The sequence below is a fragment of the Mobula hypostoma genome, chromosome 4 (genome assembly GCF_963921235.1).
Source record: "Mobula hypostoma chromosome 4, sMobHyp1.1, whole genome shotgun sequence".
Classification (NCBI taxonomy): Eukaryota; Metazoa; Chordata; class Chondrichthyes; order Myliobatiformes; family Myliobatidae; genus Mobula; species Mobula hypostoma.
The window spans coordinates 30,958,989-30,986,003 of record NC_086100.1 but is presented as its reverse complement, the minus strand read 5'-3'; the positions used below and the strand labels follow the sequence as shown (position 1 = coordinate 30,986,003).

Genomic DNA, 27,015 nt, shown 5'->3' with positions numbered 1-27,015 from the left:
AGTTAACATTTCGGACAGACACCCTTCATCAGGACTCTCCTCCATAGATGCTTCCTGGCCTGCTGAGTTCCTCCAGCATTTTGTGTGTGTGTTGCTGGGATTGCCAGCATCTGCAGATTTTCTCTCGTTTCAGATTTCAGTCAAGTCACTTCTCATTCTTCTTAACTTCACCCAGTGTTCCACAAGTCTGTGTCTTCAGTTGTCTTCTCTGCTCCTTACGCACTCACGACTATGTGGCCAGATTAACTCCATCGACAAGTTTGTAGATGATACTGCCATTGATAGGCCACGTCTCGAATAAGGATGAGTCGGAGTACAGGAAGGAGTAGAGAGCTTAGTAAAAAGGTGTCATGAAAACAACCTTTTGATCAATGACAGTAAAACAAAAAAGATGGTTTGTGGCTTCAGGACGGGGAGAGAAATGCACGTTCTGCTGCCTACACAAAAGATATTGAAGTTGAGAGATTGAAGAGAACTTCAGAATGCTTGGAGTGGACATCACTAATAGTCTGATCTGGTTCAAGCAGGTAGATGCCACAGCCAAGGAAACACACTAATACCTCTAAACACAAAATACTCTGCAGATGCTGGGGTCAAAGCAACACGCTGGAGGAACTCAGCAGGTGGGCCAGCATCCGTGGAAACGAACGGTCAATGTTTCAGTCCTGACGAAGGGTCTCAGCCCGAAACGTTGACTGTTCGTTTCTACGGATACTGCCCGACCTGCTGAGTTCCTCCAGCATGTTGTGCGTGTTACACCAATACCTCTAATTCCTTGGGAGGCTATAGAAATTTGGCACAACATCCTCAACCCTTACCAATGTTTATTGATACACCATAGAAACCATCCTATCCAGATGCATCATGGCTTGGTATGGTAACTGGTCTGCCTGAGATTAAAAGCAACTACAGACAGTTGTGGACACAGCTCAACACATCACAGGATCCAACCTCCCCTCTATGGACTCTGTCTATAATTTTCATTGCCTCAGTAAAGCAGCAAACATAATCAAAGACCACAAGCACCCCCAATATTCTCTCTTCTCCCCACTTCCATTGAGCAGAAGACTAAAATAAAGCCTGAAAGCACGATTCACCAGGCAAAAGGATAGCTTCTACCTGGCTGTTCTATAACTGCAGAATGGTTCTAATGATAAGGTAGACTCTTGACCTCACAATCTTCCTTGTTATGATCTTGCACCTTATTGTCTACCTGCATTGCACTTTCTCTGTAGTTGTTGCACTTATTCTCCATTCTGTTTTTGTTTTACCTTGTTTTTTGCTCAATGCTTTTCACTGTATCTCAGTACATGTGACAATAATCAACCAATTCCAGATACAGGTCCTAGTCTGTCCTTGTATGTGTTACCACGTAGAACAGAGAGCATAAGACACCAATGCAGGTATTATGTAAAGGGACATAGAATACTACAGCACAATACAGGCCAATCAGCACAAAATCATTGGGCTGAACTTTTAACATACTCTCAGATCAATCTTACCCATCCCTCCTACATATCCCTCTGTCTTCCTATCATCCACATGCCTATCGAAGAGTTTCTTAAATGTCCCTAATGTGTCTGTCCTTACCACCACCTCTGGCAGGGCATTCAACACACCCCCACACTCACTGTAAAATATCTCATCCACCCTATACTTTCCTCCAACCAGCTTAAAATTATGCCTCCTCACATTAGTATTTCCACACAGGGAAAAGTCTCTGGCTATCAACTTGGTCTATGCCTCTCACGATCTTGTATACCTCAATCAAGTGGCTTCTCGTCTTGTTTCATTCCAAAGTGAAAAACCCGAGCTCACATAATCTATCCTCATAAGACATACGCTTCAATTTGAGTATAGGCAATGTTACGATAGTCAAGGAGGATTTCAATATGCAAGTAGATCAGGAAAATCAGGTTGGTGCTGGATTCCAAAAAAGAGAATTTATAAAATGTCTATTGGATGACTTTTTAGAGCAGCCTGTGGTTCAGCCCACGAAGGGATAGGCTATTCTGGATTGGGTGAACCAAATTTGATTAAGGAGCTTAAGGTAAAGGAATCCTTGGGAATCAGTGATGATAATAAGATGGATTTCACCCGGCAATTTGAGAGGGAAAAGCTAAAGTCAGGTGTATCAGTATTACAGTGGGAGTAAACAGGGACACGCAGGGGAAAACCCACCTGGTCTCAAAGGGAACGTACAAACAGCACCAGAGGTTTGAATTGAACCCAGATCAGTGGAGCTGTGAGGCAGCAGCTCTACCATTACCTTGGATTATTTTACCTTCATCCACAATTGTAACAATTCATTTGTAAAATGGCACATCCTATAGCATAGTAACAGTACAGTGCTAAAATTTCATTATGTTTTGGAAGAGTGGTTTGAACACATCATCCTTTGACTCAGATACACATTGGTCAAATTTTCCATTATCTTCTTTGTAAGATTAGTGGTAACATATAGAAGTTGGCAGCATATGCTGAGCTTTCACATCAGCAGTGATTAGAATGCCATATTCATGCTTGCAATGTCGCCCTCTGCTCTTTGGGTCAAAGGACTATCAGCTGCCTTTCCTGGTGGGGCATCTGTGTATTCTATGCCACTTCATGAACCCATGCCTCTTATCTTTGGTGTTTGTTCTAATTATTCTTGTGTTCCATTGGTCTGGAAATCCCAATGAGTTGACAACGGAGCAAGGCTCTCAAAATACTGATATGTGCAACCAGATCGAACCAGAAATGAAGAAATAAAAGTGGAAATAAATCTGAGTTAACTGAGATTTAGAAGTGCAATTAGTAGTATATACAGTGGCATGCAAAAGTTTGGGCACCCCTGGTCAAAATTTCTGGTACTGTAAATAGCTAAGCGAGTAAAAGGTGAACTGATTTCCAAGAGGCATAAAGTTAAAGATGACACGTTTCTTTAATATTTTAAGCAAGAAAATTTTTTTAAATTAAAAACGCAAACATGAGGAAATCTGCGGATGCTGGAAATTCAAGCAACACACACAAAAAATGCTGGTGATCTTTTACTCAAAAGAGCAGTGCATGCAAGGCGGCCCAAGAATCTCACAGAACTAGAAGCCTTTTGCAAGGAAGAAAGGGCGAAAATCCCCCAAACAAGAATTGAAAGACTCTTAGCTGGCTACAAGAAGCATTTACAAGCTGTGATAATTGCCAAAGGGGGTGTTACTAAGTACTGCAATGCAGGGTGCCCAAACTTTTGCTTTGGGCCCTTTTCCTTTTTTGTGATTTTGAAACTGTAAAAGATGGAAATAAAAAAGTTTTCCTGTTTAAAATATTAAAGAAGTATGTCATCTTTAACTTCATGCCTTTTGGAAATCAGTTCATCTTTTACTCGTTTAGCTATTCACATTAACAGAAATTTTGACCAGGAGTGCCCAAACTTTTGCATGCTACTACACAGTGTTTCTGAACCACAATTTAGATCCATCTGCTCTAAATCATCATCACTTGTGGCCCCAGAGAGTTTATGGCTTAGTGACATTGGATCATAAAATGATTTTTGAAGGAAAACACATCTTAGGAACCAGCACATAAATTCAGATTGGTGAAATCGATTGAGTTGACTTTCTTCCAGAGTGCCATTGACAGGAAGCAGAACTGTGGAAAAAGACAGGCCACAAAGATGACTGTGCCTCAGCCTGGATACTTGCTTCAGCAAGCAACACTGCTGCTGCTGGTGTCTCAATTCCATAGCCACTGCAGGAAAATCTTCGAGGTGGAGTGAAGGCTTGCTGATCTTGTTATCATCAATGATGTCGCAGCTGCTCAAGCTGGTCAGAAGCAGGGTTGCAGTACGTCTGAGACAGCAGCGAATAACCAGATGATGCCCATTTTGGAGGGAAAGTAACCAGTTATTGGTCACCTCTCCTTGCTCTGAGAATTAAAAACCTTAGTTGTGCTTTAACTCAGTTGAAGATCTAAATGACTTTCCAATTCAGGTGTCATGGACCTGTTTAAGCAGGTTACGATTTTAAATATTGAGCGCATGTGTATATGTGCTTGTACTACATTTGTCTCTGTGTGTCTATGCTCTTCATCTGCCTATGTGCGTATAAATGTATTGTATATTTACCTTTTTGTGTATGTGTGTTACATTTTCCTCTGCAGGTGTGTACATTCCATATCTGCCTGCTCTTCAGTAGCGTGGTGCAGGATAGGTGGCAGCTGAGCATTCACCATGCCAGTCAGGAAATCATTAAATGAAATCCTTATTCTCTTTAGCTACCTCTATGGAAAACAACTTATTTTTAAAATGCCCATTATCCCAGTCATATCAGCTTTATTACATTCACATAAAAAATGCCACTCAATCTTGGCCTGGTACTCCTGGCAGCAGTTACATAGAAACACAGAAAACCTACAGCACAATACAGGCCCTTCGGCCCACAAAGCTGTGCCGAACATGTCCCTACCTTAGACCTACCTAGGCTTTACCCATAGCTCTCTATTTTTCTAAGCTCCATGTAGCCATCCAGGAGTCTCTTAAAAGACCCTATCGTTTCCGCCTCCATCACCGCTGCCGGCAGCTCATTCCACACACTTGCCAGTCTCTGCATAAAAGACTTACCCCTGACATCTCCTCTGTACCTGCCTCCAAGCACCTTAAAACTATGCCCTCTCCTGCTAGTCATTTCAGCCCTGGGGAAAAGCCTCTGACTATCCACACGATCAATGCCTCTCATTATCTTGTACACCTCTATCAGGTCACCTCTCATCCTCCGTCACTCCAAGGAGAAAAGGCCAAGTTCACTCAACCTATTCTCATAAGGCATGCTCCTCAATCCAGGCAATATCCTTGTAGATCTCCTCTGCACCCTTTCTATAGTTCCACGTCCTTCCTGTAGTGAGGTGACCAGAATTGAGCACAGTATTCCAAGTGGGGTCTGACCAGGGTCCTACATAACTGCAACATTACCTCTTGGCTGTTTAACTCAATCCCACGATTGATGAAGGCCAATACACCCGTATGCCTTCTTAATCACAGAGTCAACTGCTCAGCAGCTTTGAGTGTCCTATGGACTCAGACCCAAGATCCCTTTGATCCTCCACACTGCCAAGAGTCTTACCATTAATACTATATTCTGCCATCATATTTGACCTACTAAAATGAACCACCTCACACTTACCTGGGTTGAACTCCATCTGCCACCTCTCAGCCCAGTTTTGCATCCTATCAATGTCCCGTTGTAACCTCTGACAGCACTCCACAACACCCCCAACCTTTGTGTCATCAGCAAATTTACTAACCCTAGTTGTATTTTGTATTTTGCCATCCCCATCTTTGGCTCAGGAAATGGCTGAGCATCCACAGTTGGCAGACTGGGAAAGCTGGGCTGATGCTTTGCTCACATTGCATACTTTCCCCCATTTCCAGCACTGCTAAACCCAGAGCAACAAATGCAAAATGCTCCACGACTCAACGGGTCAGGCAGCATCGACAGAGGGGATTAAACAGTCAATGTTTCGGGCCAAGACCCTTCATCAGGACTGGAAAGGAGGGGGGATAGAAGCCAGCCTATTGGGGGAGGGGAAGGAGTACAAGCTGGCAAATGACAGGTGAAAGAAGGTCAGGGTTGGAAGGTGGGTGGGGGAGGGAGGAATGAAGTAAGAAACTGGGAGGTGATAGGTAGAAGAGGTAACGGGCTGAAGAAGAGGGAATCTGATAGGAGAGGAGGGTGGGCCATGGGAGAAAGGGAAGGAGGATGGGTGGCAGAAGGAGGTGATGGGCGGGTGAGAGGAAGAGAAATGGTAAGTGGGGGGGCCAAAAGGGGGAATAGAATGAAGGAAGAAGATGGAGAGACAGAGACCACTCATTCAAGATCTTGGTGTCTGAACATATATGCACAAGCAGACCTTGGGTTTGCTTTTATTTTTATTAGCTGTTCCTCTCATTATATTTTTATTTAAATGCATAACAGATACATTGTACAAAGCATTTAGAGAAAGTACCTCAGTTTGCTGGCTATTCAAAATCAGATATAAACAAAAAAAAGACGAATCTGCTCGCCATGAACGGCGAAATATAAGAAATACAATCTGTTTTTTTGTTTTTTTTTCAAACATAAGTTTGGCACATTTATACCTTAACTGCTGCCACTGAATAGGATTACTGGAACAAAACACCACACAAGCAGACAAATAGCTTAAAATATCAGGTACAGGTCTAATTAGGAGAATCATGCTGTAATGAAGGAGTCATAACTGTTCATACAATCGAATCAGCTCATTGTATTAAACAAAACAAACTAAGTAAAGTCTATTCATTAGGCAGATTCATTAAAACGCATAAGATTGATTTTTTTTGTGTTTTTTTTTCCCCCAACACTATTTGGCACTCATGTATATCCGCTGCCTTATCCCTCCCCTCCCTATCCCCACCCTCACCCTCCCTGCCCCAGACTTGGGATCAAAGATCTCCCCCTGTGATACGAAGCAGCTGTCAGTATGTGTGTATGCTTGTGTGTGGACTGAACAGTGTGATATTGCTAAGTAACCAAATAAATAGCACAGTGCCACACACACATCGTTAACAAAAATTACACAAATGATTGTCTAAAATTAAAGTTAATTTGGAAATTTTCCAGGGGGCGGGGGAAGAAACTTTTTTTTTGAATGCAGATTGGAGATCTTCAGTGTTGTCTTTGTTTTATGAAACAGAGCTTGATTACACAACAATAAAAGTCATCTTGATTTGTGCTTAAAAGAACTGAAAAATAATGCAAATAATAGTTTTGTACAGGAAGAGACAATGTTGCCCAAACTCCCCATTAAAATGAATTTTATACAAATGATTTAGTTTTCAATAAACCGAGTTCTCAGATACATTGAAAATGGTCAAACCCTCTCCCAGTGAGTACAATGGAAGACGCTCTCCTGGGCCACTGAGATGTGAGCACCCAGTTCCTAGTTGAACTACTTTGAGTTGCATTGATCCTCACAACGCAGCTACCTTCGCTGTGCAAAACAAAATACTAGGAGAATAAATACAATTCATTTTTTTTAAAACTGTCAGTTTAAGGTCACAAAATTCCGATTGGGGTGACCCAGCAGATTTCTAAGGCTTTCTGCTCAGGAGTCTCTCTCTATAAATAGACACGAAAGGAAAGGGTAAAAATAAAAGAATCAAAAATTCCAAAGGTCATGCTATGTACGACGCTGGACTTGGTCCCATCTGGTTATTGCGAAGTGTCATACATGGCTAATGGATTGCAGGGTGCTGGGCTCCGTTGCAGCTCTCGGCAGACTGTGCCACATGTTGGGGCCACTGTGCGATGTGGAGTGGATGGGTTCCTTGTCGGACAGAGAGAGCATCATGGCATATGCCTAGCAAGGAAAGCAAGAGAAGGGTTAAGACACAAGAAGAAAAATTACATTATGTGCTCCAGCAGGCTTTTAATTTTGCTATTATTCCCGTCCAATCAGCAAGCATCTTCCTTCCGATCAAGGGTGCACGGTAGTGTAGTGGTCAGCACCGCACTTTATAGTACCAGCGACATGGATTCAATTCCCGCCGCTGTCTGCAAAGAGTTTGTATGTTCTCCCCATGACCACATAGGTTTCCTCCAGGTGCTCCGGTTTCCTCCCCCAGTCCAAAGATGTACCAGTTGTTAAGATAATTGGTCATTGTAAATTGTCCCTTGATTAAATCAGTTAAATCAAGAACTGCTGGGCAATGCGGCTGGAAGGCCTGGATAGCACTATTCCACTCTGTATCTCAATAAATAAACAGGTCTCTGCTGATTCAAGAGCTAGAGCATCCTCCTATCGGCCAGGTTGTGTGTACACAACAATAAAAAAAAATGGGCTTATGGAAAACAAAGTGGGAAACATCCCAAGCCATGTCATAGAACCAACAGCTACAAATCTAAGTAATATATCTATAAGAAGTTGCATTGTTGGACAAAGAGATTAGATCTCAGAAAACCATATTGGAAACCCTCTTTCTAAATCTAATTAACATGACACTTTGGAAGGAACCTTATGGTACAGGCTTCTTGTGGGTTGCCGAATGGGAAATACTAACTCAGCTGGAAAATTAGCTTCCCCAGGGACCCGCTGTTTGTTATTTTTTATTTATTTGTACTTTGTGGGTGTTGTCAGGAGAGGCCATTCCTAATCATTCTTGAGAAGAACATTACACCCTCTGCCTTAAATCACTGCAATCCGTGTGCTCAGGGCACTTCCATACTGTTATGGCAGGGTTGTCCAGGATCTTGATCCACTGATACATTACACAAAGAAGGATTGTTGGAGACGATGACCACTCACACCCCCCTGTAGATAACCAAATGTGATACCAGGCTGGTAGCTGAATAGATCGAACTTAGTCTATTTTTTTTGTGTGTGGATAGGATATTCTATCAATTTTCCACAATGTCAGGTAAATGCCAATGTTTCAGCTATACTTGGTTGGAAACGTTGGTTGCTGGAGCCCTACAAACAGGATTTTGTTAGAATCTATATCAAAGAACAGCTAAGCACACTTGATATCATGAAGAAAGGATCATTATCGGCTGGAAAATGTTTTTTTTTTGTGTGATGGATGAGACCTCTGGTGGAGGCCATAATGGATTATTCACTTGGCATTGGTACAAATGATTCATCTTCTTATTTGGCATTTAGTTTCCCCATTGTTGGTGCTGGAGTTGTTTGTGCAACCTTTATTGCTTGTTTGTTACTTAGTACCTTACCATCATTTACAATTGGATGCTGTAGCGCTGCCAAGATTTCATCTAACCTACCGGATACAAAATTGCCAAGTTCTGCTTATGGGACAGTTCCTTCAGCTATTTAGCATGATATCATCTAAAAATGACTTTGGCAAAGCGATATTTCATCTTGTGTGTGTGTACCTCAATGTACCTGTGTTATCCAGTATCCTGCAGATTCTAATAGATGAGTATAGGACTTATGCTGAAAGGTACTGATCTGGTGAGTATGCCTGAACTGTGAGACAGCCCTCCTAATTCAGGTGCAAGTCCAAGATGTTAATGTGCAAGACTGTGAGGCTGATTAGTTTGGATGTGCCTTTGCAGAATCTGATAGCAAAGTTGATAGTGGGTTTGATTTTAATCTACATATTTTCCATAATAACTTGGGAGAACTTTGCCTTTTCATCAGGCTAAGGGTTAAGTGGTAACTACATTACAGATTGCTGGAAATCACATGAAGACCAAAGTGATAAGAGCAGAATTCTTTCCTGAAAGGGCAGTAATGACGAGGTGGATATCATCATTACTAATACCAGCTTTTTTTGCATTACACATATATGTATTCTAAAACAGAATTTAAATTTCCCAGCTGTTTAACAGGAATTTAAACTAATGTCTCTGGATTAATAATCCATATTTCCGTGGAATATTATTTCAGTGAATATGACTACTAAACTCTGTTACCCATATCATTTGGTGACGAACTACATCACACATAACCCATTCACAAACAAGAGAAAATCTGCAGATGCTGGAAATCCAGGCAACACACACAAAATGCTAGAGGAGCTCAGCAAAATTTCAGGCCAAAACATCAACTGCACTTTCTTCTATAGATGCTACCTGGCCTGTTGAGTTCCACCGTCATTTTGTGGATGTCATACATGACCGATGATCTTCTCCAACGTAACTTGGAGGGTGTGATGAGGTGATGCTGAGATGGTTGGTGGTCAGGGACATTGTTATTTGCTTACCTTGGTGAGCACGTGAGTGCGGTCAGCTCAAGTTGCTCTGCTAATTGCCAAACCATAATTCTTACTGAAATTGCCTCATGCGGGACGGCAGTTGATGGCACCATCATCCTTGCCATGGGATATTTATTGTGGTTGAACACCAAGCCAAGACTCTCCTACTCTGGAGACATGTTGTTTGTACAGCTCCTCAGTACAGGGAAGGAGGATATTTTCCAGTTTGGTTTTGGACACAAAGACACAAACTGGTGAAAAAGCTCCAAGGGCTAATTCCGGTTCATTTCATTGTTAGTGTTCTTTCCAGTATACCTGGTCGGCACCAGACTTGATTAATTCCGTTGCCTGATAAGCTTGCTGTGGGAACACTATGACTGTAGGGCAGTGTGGGTGATGCAGGTGAAGCCACTGCCTCACAATGCCAGAGACAAAGGTTCAGTCCTGTGGATTTTGCACATTCTCCCTGTTACTACGTGAGCTTTCCCTACACCCCAAAGACATGCAGGTCTTTAGGTTAATCAGCAAGTGGACCTTGCTGTATAGGAGAGTGATATAAACTGGTTTTGAAGGCTGGGAGAATGGGATTAATATTAGATTAGCGTAAATTGATGATTAATTTCAGACTTGGTGGGCCAAAGTGTGTGTTCCCATGCTGTATCTCTATGACTCAATGATGCACGTCAATAGACAGGATGAACACTATACTGCTCTTTACCTAGTTCACCTCGTGTCATAAAGTGAACACCATCCTCTCACATGTCTCACCTGTGACTTTGATTTCCTGTATAAGGGCTGCTTCAGATCCTCTGACAGATGGGTAGTGCTGTATGTGTTCAGATCGGCCTCAACGAATTGGCTGTTCTCAGCTTTCCTTGCGTTGAGGCTGTCTGTGAAGTGCCGGATATGTTCTAGGGCGGAAAGACTGCTCTTGTTTTCAAGTCTCACATCATCTGCTTTATAACTTCAAAGAAGAACAGATTGTTTGTACGATGTGTATATGCAAACAATAGCAAGCATCTCTGGCACAATCATTGCAGTCCATATTTTCTCCAGAACGAAACAAACTGAGTTGTTTGTTAGACATTATATTAAAGCCCGATGTTTCCAAGGAAAACTGCAAACTGCTTAATGGGATGTGGAGTGAGGGGGCTCCTTCCAAGCCACAGGATAGAGAACAAAGTCTACATGACCTGTTCATAGCCTCCAGTCTATGGACACAAATCAGAATGGACTGGAATTTCTTTGAGTTTACACTTTGCCCACCCTCATGTTCAACTAACGTCAATGGGGAATGAAATCACTCTAGCTGGGTGTAAAGTCAGATAGACAGTAAGGGATGTAGATTAAAATCCATCCAATCTCTTCATAATATTTCTATATATAACATGATTACTTGGTTTACAAGATTCAAAAATTAAATTTGTTATGTGTTTCTGAAGCTGACACCTCTCCACGCATTCTGGAGCCAATGCATTAAGTTAGTGCACTCTCTAAGTAGCTGTATGAATGGGGACTAAAGATCAACAGCCAAGTATGATATTTAATTACAAGAGCTTTAAACTACAGTTTATTTTTCTTCTGTATCTAAGTATGGGCCTGTTTGTCCTTACCTAGTTTTCAACTAATAGATGCCAAGGAACTACTTAAACTTTACTCCCTGTATGCCCATGACTGTGTCGCCACCCACAGCTCCCATCTGCTAATTAAATTTGCCGATGACACTACATTGATTGGCCTTATCTCAAACAATAACGAGGTGGCCTACAGGGAAGAAGTCATCTCTCTGACACAGTGGTGTCAAGAAAACAACCTCTCCCTCAATGTCACAGAAACAAAGGAGCTGGTTGTGGATTACGGGAGGAATGGAGATGGGCTAACTCCTATTGACATCAATGGATCTGGGGTTGAGAGGGTGAACAGCTTCAAGTTCCTCGGCATCATCATCACTGAGGACCTCATGTGGTCTGTACACACCAGCTGTGTGGTGAAAAAGGCAGAATAGCACCTCTTTCACCTCAGATGGTTAAGGAAGTTTCCAAATCCTAAGAACTGACTGGCTGCATCACAGCCTGGTATGGGAACTGTACCTCCCTTAATCGCAGGACTCTTGCAGAGAGTGGTGCGATGGTTGTGAACTTTCCATGATTTAGGACACTTACAAGGACAGGTGTGTAAAGAAGGCCTGCAGGATCATTGGGGACCCAAGCCATCCCAACTACAATCTATTTAAGCTGCTACCATCCAGGAAGCGGTATCACAGCATCAAAACCAGGACCAACAAGCTCCAGGACAGCTTCTTCCACCAGGCCATCAGACTGATGAACTCAGACTGAGTGTATTCTATATTACATTGACTGTTCTATTTATTTTAAATTATTGTAAATTACTATGATTGCACAATGCACATTTAGATTTTTACTCATGTATGTGAAGGATTTAAGAAATAAAATCAATTCAATTCAATATCGAGACTTAATGTATGTATGCAGGACTTTAAAGGTGATTGTGCTAGTTGTTATTATACTCTTAATGCTACTTGTGGTATAGACCAACCTGCTAGGAGATTCCTTGCAGTCTTGCTCTGTCTCCCTTGCCTCAAATTCAGAACTATCTTGATTTCCTCCATCCATCTTACAAACGACTGGATCATTGGTTAGTTTTCTTATTGGGTTACACACTCCTTCCTCTTCCTCCAGCTCCACATCATCTTCTCCATCATCGTCGTCATCGTCCAGTTCACGAATCTTCTGACTGGTCACAAGACTTTTCTCCTCATAATGACTCCCATTGATTCTAAAGAGTGAGAACAGCAATAGGTGAGAGGCCTCGTTCTGAACTTCGAGGATTGGTAACAATTAATACAGGCAACCATGCCCAAGGACTGATGGTGAGAGTTCTGTGAACTGAAGGGGTTACTTTTAACAAACATTGTGTGCTTCTTTTTTGATTTTGATCATTAGAACATCTCACTGAGGATATTAGTCAATGGGAAGGTATACAAAAATATAGAAGCCATTGATAAAATACAAAAATAGAAATGTCTTACAATGATTAAGATGCATGAGAATGGAAAGAGGAGTAGTTACTGGAGAGGAAGTCGAGAGTAAGAGCAAAAAATGCACTACTTGGGCAAATGTCAGAAGGTGGTACATCCCAGGACTCAGTTTTGGGATCTGCTTTGTCCATTGAGGTAACTGATTTGAGGATAGAGACAGAACAACTAGGAGTTGCCAGTGTTACCAAGTTAAAGATCATGGTAAATGAGGTGGCATGAAAATATATTTGATATTAATGGTTTATGGGAATGGGTAGGTGTGTTGAAAATTCAGAGAAATATAGGGGAAAATATATAGAGAGATCTTTCATAGTGAGATTGTCAGTAGATTAAAAGTTCAGCAGTTGGGATACTTGTTTTATATGTAATAGTCTTTAAAATGTACTGTAGTGTTGACTCTGATCAAGACATTTTAGGTCATATTGCATGATTAAAACAGTGTGTTTTATAGTTCTTGCTAAACAAAATATTGGTGTTCATGAAAAAGATAGGTTTCCTGGAAATTATATCATGGGTTGTGATGAGAGAGTTGGAAAGAATAACATCATATTACTTGTGAATAAATGTGCAAAAGCATTTTTAAAATGATCAAAAAATGAAAGACCATGTCTATTGGACAATTAATTAGTAAAAAGGATTGAGGAGTAAAATATTAAAAAAAGGAAACTGTGCTAAATATTTTTATGTAAAAACTAAAAGGACGATTAAATCCACCACCACAATTGATTCCTGAAATCATCAATGTAGTACAAATGATTTCTTGAAGAACAGAATTTTGAAAAATGATTAAGCCTAGAGTGCGTAGTCAGACAGTGAGATAAGAGCAACACTGATATGCGGTGGTGAATCATCTGAGGCATCTAAGTCAGCCTCAGTCTACTTCCCTGGTGGCTTAGCAGGTTGAAAAGCAAAAATTGCAATGCTGGAAAAGTAAAAACAAAAATTGCTAAGAACGCCCAGCAGGTCAGGCAGCCTGTACAGAGAGAGAAACAATTAATATTTCAGGTCTGAAACCCTGATTAGTTCACTGTTTCTCTTTTCAGATATGCTGCCTTAGCTGCTGATTCTTTCCAGTGTTTTGCATAGCATATCAGGTGGGCTGGAGCATACACTTCCATTCCATAGAAGATAATATTATGGTCAACTAACTAATAAAGTTACGATAGCACCAAAGCTATGAATTGAAACTTCAGCTCATGTCTCTATAATGTTCTCTTTACGTGGCAAATACACAATGTATATGTGTCCTTTCTTAATAGTAAGCCAAATATTTCTTCTGTTGAAGGTAAATGAGATGACCACATTTCGGTTTCACATTTCTGCCCATTTGAAGCCAGGTGATAACCTATGTTCCTGTTCTTAAGAAACAGAATGGGAAATAAAATATCCAGCCCATCACACCTGCTCTGCCATTCAGTAGTATCACGAATAATCTTTTACCTTACAGCCACTTTCCTGAACTCAGCCCATATGCTTTAGTTCCCATAATATTCCGATAATCTATTAAATTCTGATTTGAATATATTTGGTGTCAAAACCTTCACAGAAATCTTTAATCTAGTGGTTTATCACATGCCTTTGATTCAATTCATCCCTTGCACTTGTTCCTGCTGAAAACTGGCATCAACAGTTAAAAAAGCTTAATTGCAAAAGTTGATATTTCTTCAAGCCTTATTGTGATCCTACTAGTTAACAATCAGCTATTTAAATGTCACTAGCTATGCTAAACAACTATCATTAGGTGAGCGTTTTCAGCAATTGGTTGGTTAAAACAGAATGAAAATATTTTTGTTTATTACCTCAGGGAAATTGTGTTAATCAAATCAAAATAAAATCGCAAGATATATTCCAATAATCCTTTTAAGTTTACACATTGATTTTCACATTGTTCCAATTTTTTAGAGCCTATACCTTCGCTGGTGGCGTAGTGGCATGAGCGCCGGACTCCCGAGTTCAAACCCAGCCGGCTCCCCAGGCACGCTTTCCATCCGTGCTGGGTTGAGCATTGAGCTAGCAACTCGACCTCGTAAAAAAGAAATTGCCCGCTACAGAAACATCAACAGCAAAAAGTTGATGGCCTATGCTCTCTCGTGAGTTTAAAAGGTAATTTCCTTTTCCTTCTTATACCTTAAATATTGATTTCCCTTTTTTGGCTTCCTAAAGTTGACATTTCTGCTGTTTTGTTTAATAACTCTAATCTTTCTGAAGAACTTCCAATCCACCAGACCGATTGAGCAATGTGATTTACGAAAGTGTTATGTGACTAATTTAGATAGGCATCTTGGTCAGCATGGATGACTTGGACCAAAAAAACTGTGTGTTGTACAACTCTTATTACTCTAATAAATATCTGCCTGGTGCCCTTTGAGGGATGCTTTTGGGCTGCATTATTTTGCAATGGGAAATATGAGGAGCAATTACTGAGATGAGTGAATGAATGGACCAGTGACATGTTGTAAAAAGGAACACAGAATCGTAGAATTGTTTAATCCACGAAGATGGTCAATTTGTCACCTTGTGTCTTTCTGAAAGCACTGATTGATTCTATTTCTATCTCATCTACAGACAGTGAATTCCAAATTTAAATTACTCTCTGAGTAAACAAAAGTTTTTTTTCCTTGTGTTTCCCTTGCAGTATTTGTACAATTTTTTAAAACTGTTGTCACTTGATCCTTGAATCAGCTTGCAATGGAACAGCTTTACTCTGATTACTCCGTCTAAACCAGTCATGGTCTTCCATTAAATTTCCTCTCAACATTTTGTGCTCTATGAACAACACCGGCTTTTCCAGCCCACCTTTATAATTAAAACACTCATCCTTTTCATAGAAAAGGTGCAAATTAAATTACTTTTCATATATATTTATTATAAATAACTGCAGATATTATATTGATAAGACATCGTGTTCGGGTATCTGTGTGGTTTTCTGCAGGTTGAAACTGCAGTACCTGTGCAGTGAGCCTTTGTAAAATTGTAATTTGAAGTCATGTGACGTCCCAGTTTCATGTGCTTCTGTCCCTTGACTCCTCCGTTCCTTTCTGATAGCTATTGTATTCTTTCAACTATATAAATGTAAGTTCCTGCCACATTTATTTACCAGCTGAAGTATCTATCAAGGTACTAACTCCATGATTTGTTATTCATTTACCAGCTATCATTCTGTAGCTGGGTTTACAAAAAAAAATCACAAATAGATAAAACAGTTTCAATATGATTGCAGGCACATGTTTGGATCTTACTCAAGAAATCATTACACCAACTCTCATTTAAGAGAATACAAAGGATCCAATATACTTAAGAGAATTTATGCTCCAGCTGAGTGTTCCGAGGATTCATTAAAATCACACTAACTGTTACCAGGTGCAGGTACAATAATAGAGAATGAGACAAACGTTCTCACTTTCACTTGCACAGGCATCCACACACAAAACCAAAGCATGCATTGTACATAAACAAAAGCATGCATTCACAATTGCACAGATATTGCAATTTAAAACTGCAGTTCACCTTTAGGGCAAACACATGTTCATGGGCAGCAATACCTTCCAATTTACATTCTTCAGCCAATATAATTGCTGCAGTAAATTATTTTAAAATGTATGAAATATAAATAGATCAGATTTATACCTCTACATATATCTAAACAAGTCATTCTGTCACTTAGCAAAGGTTGATATTTGCTTTAAATAACACAGATGTTAATTCAGAGTACATATACATACTCAGATGTATACAAAAGCAGATATGATATAATTAACATATTTGCACATAACAGTGTACAGGCAGAAAATCATGTTAAGCTTTGAAGATGCACAATGCATTAATTTTTTTAGCATTATATTCAAATGTAATTATGAGAACTAGTAACATTTAGGTATACATACAAACTACGAAAATGTTCTCAACTACCTTGGGACCTCTGGAGTTTAATCATTCACATGCAATTGAACAGCAGACCTATATACAAGCCTCAAATGCAGGAATTACTAAGTGATAGATGTCACTGATGAGATCCCAGTAACTGAGTAAATGGGCCTCCCGCATTACGATGGGTCCTAGCTCCAAACCTAACCCTATAATAGGTTTAGAAAAATATTGATTTTAACAAGGTTTTTCAGCCTATGGAAGAGATTTTTAATGGCCTTTTTAATGCTGGTGATTCCTAGGTATTGTAATATGCTCTTAATGAATGCCAAGGCATTTTAAACCTCTGAAAAGACTCAGAGCTTTAACAGGAGACAAAGCTCTACCAGCAGTTTTGGTTCCTGTTAAAGCCAGTCAGGAACGATCTGGGGATGAAGCCTTGGGAACCGACATCAGAAGGGGCTAATGTTCCAATCTTCAGCCTGGGTTCAGAGAGCAGGGGAAATGCTCTTTGCTTCCAGCTGAAGTGAATGGGGCTGTGAGCTGTGTATTGGGTCTAGGAAGATATAGCCCTCAGTAGGTTATGCAAATCCACACACACGCACAATTAACCAGTTGATTCACATTGTGATTTATTGGGCACCTACATCTCCCAGTTTGGGTGGAATTCCAGAATCTGTTGAGTAAACAAAGAGCTGATTATTAATCCAGAAACTGATTAGCATTCAGGACAGTCGGCCACATGGAATACTATAACCCATTTTAGTTGCAATAATGTTAATTCTTTTTATATTAAGTTTACCTATTCATAAAGCATGGCTTGTTAGACAACAATCTCAGTGGTAATTCTGTTTCCCTGGTGGACTGCTGTGATTCCATGGATCCCAATACTGGCTAAAGACAAATGTCAGGGCAAACATCTTAATTCATGGTGATATCATAAAAATCAACTGTTTAAAATATGTCTGTACAATAGTGCAGAACAGATTGCTTGCACTCAACTTCAGGGATCCTAGGCCAATTTTTCTACAGCATAGGTGGCAGGAAAGGAAATTGTGGTTAGTAGAAACTCAGCAGAATGGTAATAATTAAGGAGAAACAAAAAGCCATTTCTTTTCTGCTTAATATATGTTGTGATGCAATGTTCAGGCTTCGATTTAGACATGGGCCTCCCGTAAGAACAACGGCAGTTTGCAAAATAAATCATTTGAGTATGACTCCCCTGGGACCTTAACAGTAACATAAAAGCTCCTTATTACGGCTTTTAGAGAATCAAGTTATTTGCAATAGCCTTAAATAGGCTTCTTAGTTCCACTGTGAACACCGGGATTATGCCCCTGCCAAGAGATCATGCCTTTGCTTATTTTCTGGTCAGTAGATTCATCCCTTCTGACCTGAATTCCGTGCAATGTCGAGTGCAGTAATCAGCATCTATTTTCTTGACTCTCCCTACCACGATCGGATTACTTACATACTGGTGTTGTCAAATCAGAAAGCATGGGTTGCTAATTAACAATCACTCTGATGATTCTGTTATAAGAGTACAAAGGTGTACTCCTACAACAGAATGGGAAAATGGAGGATTCTTGATGAAATGTATACATCATACATACCTTGCTGGCTTGTATGTATTGGGAACATTGTAAAATAACATGATAAGAACAGCACTGGGACTCTCTGACACCTTCTCAGATCTCACTATCACTGTGCCATTGAACTTCGGGCCTTTCTATCCCTGATCTCGTTTCCTCTGGAGACTTTTCCTCCAGATTTTCAACTATGATTTATCCATTCCTAGCCCCTCCCCAAAATCTGCAAATAGGATTGTTCTAGTGAACCCATCATTTCAACCTGTCCTTGTCCCACAGTATGTATTTCTTCTACCCTGACTGTATTCTTTCTTCCTTGGTCCAATCTCTTTCCATGTATGCCTGTGAACCTCTCTACCATTTTGACAGTGTCGTTTTTTCTGGGTGCAAGTGGTTCTCTTTCACTGGGAATCTTCACTCCCTCTATACTTACACCCCACACCAGAATCTTCTATGCTCAATTCTTCCTTGAACAGAAATTCAACTAGCCCCTTCTACTACCTCCCTCCCTTCCCTGGCTGAATTCATTTTTACATTGAAGAACTTCCCTTTCAGCTCTTCTTGATATTTTCCAGATTGTAGCTATTGAAAGTTATATGAGCCCCAGCTAATCCAGTCTCTTGGTGGGACACATGAAGCTGTACTTGTTTGAGTTCAAGTCAGGACCCAAGATCTTCTCTTCCTTTGATATATCCATGACTGCGGTGTTGGTTCATTCTCTCAACAGACTTGGAAGGTACATCAGCTTTGCTTCAGATTTTTATCCAGCCCTTTGTCTATTTCTGCTCAACTTCTCTACCTTCTTCCCAGAGAACAAAGTAGTTACCAATATCCAGTATAAGCCCACAGACTCTCATGGCTATCCCAGCACTTCTTTCCATCTCAAGACCAGAAGACCATAAGATGTAAAAGCAGAATTAGACCAGTTGGCCCATCAAGTCTGCTCCAGCATTTCATCATGGCTGATCCATTTTCCTTCTCAGTCCCAGACTCCTGCCTTCTCCCCGTATCCCTTCATGTACTGACTGATCAAGAACCTATACATAAAGACTTGGTCTCCACAGCTGCCTGTGGCAACAAATTCCACAGATTCACCACTCTCTGGTTAAAGAAACTCCTCACCAGCTCCATTCTAAATGGATGTCCATCTATTCTGGGGTGGAGTCCTGTGGTCTTAGACTCCCTTGCTACAGGAAACATGAATCTTGTTTCAAATTTTGGTTCCATTTCATTTGTTAGTTTCCCAAGCTTCATCCTATGTGTTCAGTTGAAGTCACGGTCAATTTATAAGATGTATTTGTTTTTCTTAATTGAAGCTTTCACTCCATCACCATGAAATGAGCAGTCACCTGAATTTATTTCCCACAGTTCTGCCCTCAACCCCACATCTCTCACTTACAGTAACGTCAGAATTCACCTTGTCCTCATCTTCCACCCTCCCGGCCTTCGCTGTCAATAAGTCATTCTTTATAATGTCTGCCTACCTTCAACATAATTCAACAACCCCCTTCCCTTCCCCTTTCAACATTTGGTCTCCGTCTGCAGAAATGCCCAACTCCTGTTCTCACAGCATTTTCCCATGCAACTGCAGAAGGTGCCATACCTGCGTTTTTACCTCTTCCTTTCCCACTAGCTGGAGTCCCAAACTCCTTCCAGGTGAGGCAGAGATTCACGTGTAATTCTTCCAATTTCTGGAATTGTATTCAGTACTCATGAGGTGGTCTCCTCTCCACTAGGAAAACCAAATGCAGATTGGGTGACGACTATGCACAACACCTCTGCTCAGCCCACAAATGTGATTCTGAGCTTCCAGTTTCCTGTTATTCTCGATTCAAATCCTACTATGACTTCTTCTTCAGCCCTTTACATTGTCCCAAAGAAGCATGACATAGACTCAAGGAACTTCCATCTCATCTTCCAGTTGGACACATTACAGTCCCATAGCCTCAGCACTGAATTCAAGAATTTCAGAAAACAAGTTTGTGTCAGGGCTGACCATGACTGATGAAAGGTCATCAATCTGCATTCTTAAATCAGTTTTTTTTTCTCTCTTCACTGAAGCTGACTGACCTACTAGGCATTCTCTTTTATTTCAGATTTTCAATAAATATAGCGATTTGCCTTATTTTGAGCCATCTCCTATCTATAGGTCCCAGATATTCAGCATTATGCCCAAGATGCTAAATCATTGAATACTTTTGAGGCTGGTCAAATTAAGGGCAGTCAAATGTTGTGGGGAATATGGCAGGAAAACAGAGTTGAGCCCACAACCTTGTGGGGACAGGTTTGAAGGACTATATAGCCTATTTCTGTCTTATATTCTTATTCAACTTGAACAATCAGGTTTAATATCATTGGCATATGCAGTGAAATTTGTTGTTATTGGGCAGCTGAACATTGAAATACATGATAATAAAAACTATAAATTACAATAAGTATATATAACAAAATTAAATTAAGTAAGTCGTGCAAAAAGAGAGGGGAAAAATACTGAGGTAGTATTCATGGGTTCTTTGTCCATTCAGAAATCTGATACCAGAGGAGAAGAAGCTGTTGCTGAAATGTTGAAAGTATGCCTTCAGGTTCTTGCACCCCTTCCTTGATGGCAGCAAGTAGAAGAGGGCATCGCTTTTGAAGACGTTCTGGATGCTGAGGAGCCCAATGCCCATGATGGAGCTGGCTGAGTTACAACTTCCTGCGGCTTTTTCTCGATGCTGTGTAGCGGCTCCTCCTTACCAGATGATGATGCAACCAGGTAGAATGCTCTTTATGCTACATTTGTAGAAATAACTATTCAGGATACTGAAAAAAGATTTAAAAGGGTATAGAATTGTGAAAGCATACTTTGGAATAATGGCTGAGGTTTGTCATGTGGTCAGTATGTACTGATGGTCAGAGGTGAACAGCTGGGTTGTAGTGGAGTTCTGAAATCCTATTTCTATTGCATTTGAGACATTATAGTGACAGTTCATCACCAGTTGTAATACACTTTGAAAATATCCAAGACTAAAAATGGAATGTTATAAATATTTTCTTTCACCCCATATTTCCTATTTTGTGTTGAATGAACTGCAGCCATAAAGAGGATGTTGGTCCATTCTTCCCAGAAAGGATATTGGAAGACAACCATCTTATGAAAAATGACATAACTGTAGTGCCAGGAAGTTGCTTGCATGTCCGAATGGGAGAAGGCTTCATTTTGTTCGGAAGCACAAAGTTAAAGAGGGAACAAGAACATTTAGCTTGCTTAAATAGCCTTTTTAATTTCTAAAAACCCTTACATCCTTACAAAGAAAGCAAGCAGGCTGAAACTAACAAAGTCAAGATCTTGCAATGCACAAGCAAATATCTGGAATACCTTCATTTTTATAATAGAAAGGCGAATGCTGGGAAGCAATGGGGAAATTCCATTGACCATTTATAGTCAGATATAAATACATTTTCTGGTGAGATCTAACCTAAATAGCCCAGGGCAACAGGCCAGCAGAATGTGGTGTAGCTTGCAGAAATCACAATGACATCAGCCGTTATCAGTTCTGCAGGAAAAGCATTATTTGGTAAATCGTCTGAAACCGTAAGGACAAATGATTCACTGATTGCAATCCAAGACGTGTTTTATGTCAGTCTTGTAACACCAGTTGAGCCCTGAATCTCCATAACATCAGTCTTTCTCTCCCAACCACAGAAACAATTACAATAATTGGTTTACAGATTAGGCCTGGTACAAAAGACAGGAAATGATCTTTTTGCAAAAATAATAAAAATAAATGATTTATCCAACAATTTGTGAAGGCAAAATTAAAGTAATGCAGTAGAATGGAGAAGATTAATTACTGGAGTCAGCCTGTGTGAATATGGAGACCAGGCATTTGGCCTAATGCCTGTCTGTTATGATACAAGCCGTGTGCAACATGTGTACTCTGTATGATAAAGCTCGGGATAATTGTTGACTTTATGCACAGGTTAGAATTGTTTCCAGCAGCAATTCTAATATTGACAAGATCATCCAATTCATGATAATTAATCTCACGGGTTCATTGTTTAAATATTCTCCAAGAACTGAAGGATTTGTTTTATTTTGTTTTACATACAGATTATATTCTACAGATTTTTTTTTCTCCAAATTTCTACAGATTCTGGAAATTTCTACAGATGTGCCTTGGAGAGCATTCTAACTGGTTGCATCAACATCTGGTATGGAGGGGCCTCAGCACAGGAAATAAACCCTGTAAACTCAGTCAGCTCCATCATGTGCAATAACCTCCTCTGCATCAAGGACATCTTAACAAACGGATGCCTCAAACAGTGGCATCCATCATTAAAGACCTCCACCACACAGGGTATAACCTCTTCTCGTTGCTTTCAGGGAGGAGATACAGGAGCCTGAAGACACACTACACTTAGTGTTTTTGAAACAACTTCTTCCCATCTACCATCAGGTTTCTAAATGGACAATGAACCCATGAACACTACCTCACTAATTTTCTTCGCTTTTTGCACTACTGATATCATTTAATATACTGTATATAAATGTACGTGTGTGTATGTGTATATTACTGCAAACAACAAATTACATGACGTATGTTAGTGATATTAATTCTAATTCTGACTCTGACATTCATTCACTGAGGATGATCAACAAGCTTAAAAACAGAGATGCATTTTATTTGTAATATTGGTGATTTATTCCAAAATGCTTCTTCATTCATTGTTTTACTGGAAGAAGGAAAGGATTGTTTTCGTTCTGGAGAGAATTTTTGTATTTTACAAGGTGGAAAAGTTTGTAATGAAGGTACACTTAGATTATCTTAGCATTTAGCAGTATGAGCCAAAATTTAATGTAAGTTATTGAACAAATTAAGAGCAAGCTGCATTGTGTTCAAGTTAAACTAATAACCTTGTCAATGAGCTGCCCTTCTGAAATGGGACAAGAGGGTCAGTTACTGTGGATTTCTAAACCTAAAATATTTGATGTTGTATGAAAGATAGGCAAAAGAAGCCAAACTCACTGCTTAGTTTGAGAATTATATACCGCCATTGGAAATGTCACCCTAACTCTTCCAAAGAAGACTAATTATAAATATGATTGGTTCCTGGCAAAGAACTAGCAAGGAAGCCATCTTGACTAATTTACATATGGAAACATATCACTGGTGATAGAGCTGGAGATGAGTCTCTTGTTCCCCAATAATTTTTGTAATTAAGTTATGCTGCTCTTCTGCGAGTCCTCACCCTAACTCAATATTGATTTCGCTAATTATACTCAGACAGCCAATATAATTGAGGGAGCTCTACTCTCTTCTAATGGAGAAAGGTTCTCCATATTATTTCTTTTCTGCAAACGAGTTGCACAATTATACTGAAATCAATCTGACTTGTAAGACCTTAACGATAAGAAACTGTGTGCTACTGCAATAATCCTTAAAAGGTCTTAACATTTGATAATAATGTCGGAGCAGATTATGGAAATGGGAAATTGTGAATAAACTGGCAATTTTGAGGATGTCACTGTAAAAGAAGAATTTTTAGGTTCAGTAGCAGTACCATTCTCTTACACTCAAGAAAATACTTCATATATGGAATATTTTGTTTGTATGAGCTTCACTTGCTTGTTGTTGTTGAGTGCTGTCAAGTCGTCGTCAACACATGGCGACCCTATGGATAGTATAGATGTCCACAGGGTTTTCGTGGCAAGATACAGAAGTAGATTGCCAAGCTTTTCTTCCACACAGATACAGCTGCTGCCCAGACTGGGACCTGGCCAGATTCGAACTCAGGACCATTTACCTTGAAGTCTAGTGCTGATGCCACTACACCACCATACACTCGCTATGGGGTACATTTTCTGTTACCATATATATGTTCAAACTTGCACCCTGCCTTCATATCTACATGTTCTCAAGGTTAAAACCTACAATTTCCAAAGATTATTCACTATGTACTCTCCATATTATTCATTTTTCCTTGCTTATCTTTCTCATTATTGCCTTTGTTTCACTTTATGTAACTGCTCTCTATTGTATTTCCTGTCTGTTCAGTATCTCCTTCAATAATCAGGCTGCAACGATATCAAATGGAAGTCAGTGAGGCAGTAACTTTAACAAGAATAGGAAAGTGGGGAAAGAAAAATTCCTTGTTATTTATTTTTGCATTAGATCTGCTGAGAAAATAATGCTGTATTTAGTCTCTCCTTATCAATGTATGACAATAATGAGAATTGGACAGACATGAAGGGGGTGAGATTGAGCACAGTTCAAGCTGCCAGCTTGCAGGTCTGTCATAAACGATGTAGAACTGGCTCTAAACCAAAAGTATAAGGCTAGATGATTAAGAAAACAAAATCACTAATTACACTTTCAAATGCAGCAATTTGCAGAGGATAAAATATCCATCAAAAGCAGCTGAAAGTGCAGGAGTTGGAAAGGAAACATTATATGACCTTCTGACCTTAACTTTCTTTACCAACTTCCTGCATTGTTACATGTTGAGGCCAGATGTTGACAAAAAAAAGCTTGATCACCAAGAAGTCTTAATGTGCATTTAATGTTAATTTAATCAAATTTCATCTTGCATATTTCAGCTTTGATATTTCTATCATTCCTGTTACCATTACAAAGAGGGGGAAAGGCTGAAGTGACCTGGGAAGATTTTTATCTCTGTAATCTCTGTGATGTTTAAAAATGTTATGCAAAATTAACAAAAACAAAAAATAAATGTGTACCTAATCTTAGATTTAAACATTGCTCTGGAGGTTAATGAAACTGAGTTAAAAAAAACTAAAAAAAAAATTCCTTTCAAGAAAAGTAATGGAAAACAATTTAAGAGGAACAAAAAGGTTCAGTATCAAATCTTAAGACCATGGAGTAATCCATCATCAAACTGTATGGTTCAATAACGTGTTACTTGACATAGCTGAAGAACTTAGTCTGCAAATTGCTAAGCATCTTGGTGAATGCAATTCTGGTTGGGCAGAGCACCCAACATGTGCCAGCACAAGTCTCCATTGTATCCAAGACATCTTCAAAGAGCAATGCCTCAGAAAGGCAGTATCCGTCATTAAGGAACCCCGCCACTCTGTATACACCATGTTCTTATTGTTACCACCGGGGAACAAGGCATGAAGGCAAACTCAGTAACAGTCTCTTCCCCTCTGCCATCTGATTTCTGAATGGACATTAAACCTTTGAACACCACCTCAGTAGTTTTTTATTTCCTATTTTTTTGCACTACTTATTTAATTTAACTATTTGATATGTATACTTACTATAATTTACAGTTTTTTCTATATTTATCATGTACTGCATTGTACTGCTACCACAAAGTCAACAAATTTCACAGCATATGCTGGTGATGTTAAACCTGATTCTGACCTTAGTTGGGAGAGTTCACTCTGAATTTCCATTATTAAATCTGATTTTTGTTTGAAATCAATATTCAGAACAGAACATTAGCAGATATATTCACACACTGCCTTTTACTTGCAGTGATGGGAGCCTCAAGTATCATAAACAATGATTTGAAATGGTACACCTAGGAAGCCTTCCCACCTCTGAATCAGAGCTTGTGGGTCGAAGCCCAAAGAATTTAAGTAGCATTGTCGAAAGTAACACTTCATTGCCGTACTGAGGAAGCACTGGATAATTCAAAGACAAATTCCAGATGAGATATCAAATCCAGGCCTATTTTGCATGTTCAGATGGACTTTAAAAAAAAAGAAACCTATTCATATTATGTGAAGAGTGTTGACCAAGTGCTTGTAACTGGAATTAGTACTTGATGGATGGCATGCTGGGCGAGGGGTCTATGGTGTAGGACTCTGTGAAGAACATGGCTTTCTGCTACTCTGTTGAACAATAGTGGCCTGTAATGTATAAAAATGCATCAATTCTGCATTTACTTTATTTCTCCTCATGGGACTTCATCAGCTTCAAACTGAAACCCATGTATTTACAAATGTTTTCACTTCAAAAGTAAAAGTTACTTATGTCCCAAAGAATTATACAGCCAATACGTCAAGGTGAAAGGTGCCATACAAATGAAATGTTGCTCTTTCACTTCAAGTGAACCATAAACTTGATTAGGGTCTGAATACCACAAGAGAAGTGAACATAAATGCCATGACATCAGTGAGTGAATACACTTTTTCCACATACAGAGTATACAAAATTATGAGGGGTATAGACAGGGTTAATGTAAGCAGGCTTTTATTCCACTGAGGTTGGGTGAGACTAGAACTAGAGGTCATAAGTTCAGGGTGAAAGGTGAAAGTTTTAAGTGGAACCTGAGGAAGAACATCTTCACTCAGAGGGTAGTGCACCTGTGGAACAAGATGCCAGTGGATATAGATTTGATTGCGACACTTAAAGGAAGTTTAGATCTATACATAAATGGGAAGGGTAGAGAGGGCTATGGCTCAGATGCAGGTCAATAGAACTAAACAGGGATTATACTGCAGAACCACACAACCCCCATAGCCACTGAGACATTGAGAAATAAATATTTGGGCAGATTTGGGAAAGGTGTAAAATCAATAAGTTTGTTGTTGCGGGTGACTTAAATTTCCCTAACATAAACTGGGATCTCTTTAGTGCAAGAGGTTTAGATGGGGCAGAATTTCTTAGATGCATCCAGCAGAGTTTCTTAAATCAATATGTGGATAGTCCAACGAGCATTTCAGGATGTATATTGTACACATTTCTCTGGCATTAAATGTACCTTTGAAACCTTGAAATCTTTGAAAGAGGAGAGACCATACTGGATCTGGTGTTAGGCAGTGAGCCTGGCCAGGTTGCTGACCTTTC

The 27,015-nt window shown here is 39.8% G+C and overlaps 1 protein-coding gene across 11 annotated transcripts in view; it reads right to left on the bottom strand.

Moving 5' to 3' along the window:
* Positions 1-6,402: 6,402 nt before the first annotated feature.
* Positions 6,403-27,015, bottom strand: part of mecom (MDS1 and EVI1 complex locus) — an 812,694-nt gene continuing 792,081 nt past the window's right edge. For all 11 annotated transcript variants that reach the window (XM_063045502.1, XM_063045505.1, XM_063045507.1 and 8 more), the window contains 3 exons: positions 12,260-12,499; positions 10,472-10,667; positions 6,403-7,350 (listed from right to left, as the gene is read on the bottom strand). In XM_063045502.1, coding sequence (XP_062901572.1) covers positions 7,216-7,350; positions 10,472-10,667; positions 12,260-12,499 — 571 coding nt within the window. In that variant the 3' untranslated portion in view covers positions 6,403-7,215. The remainder of the gene's footprint in view (positions 7,351-10,471; positions 10,668-12,259; positions 12,500-27,015) is intronic.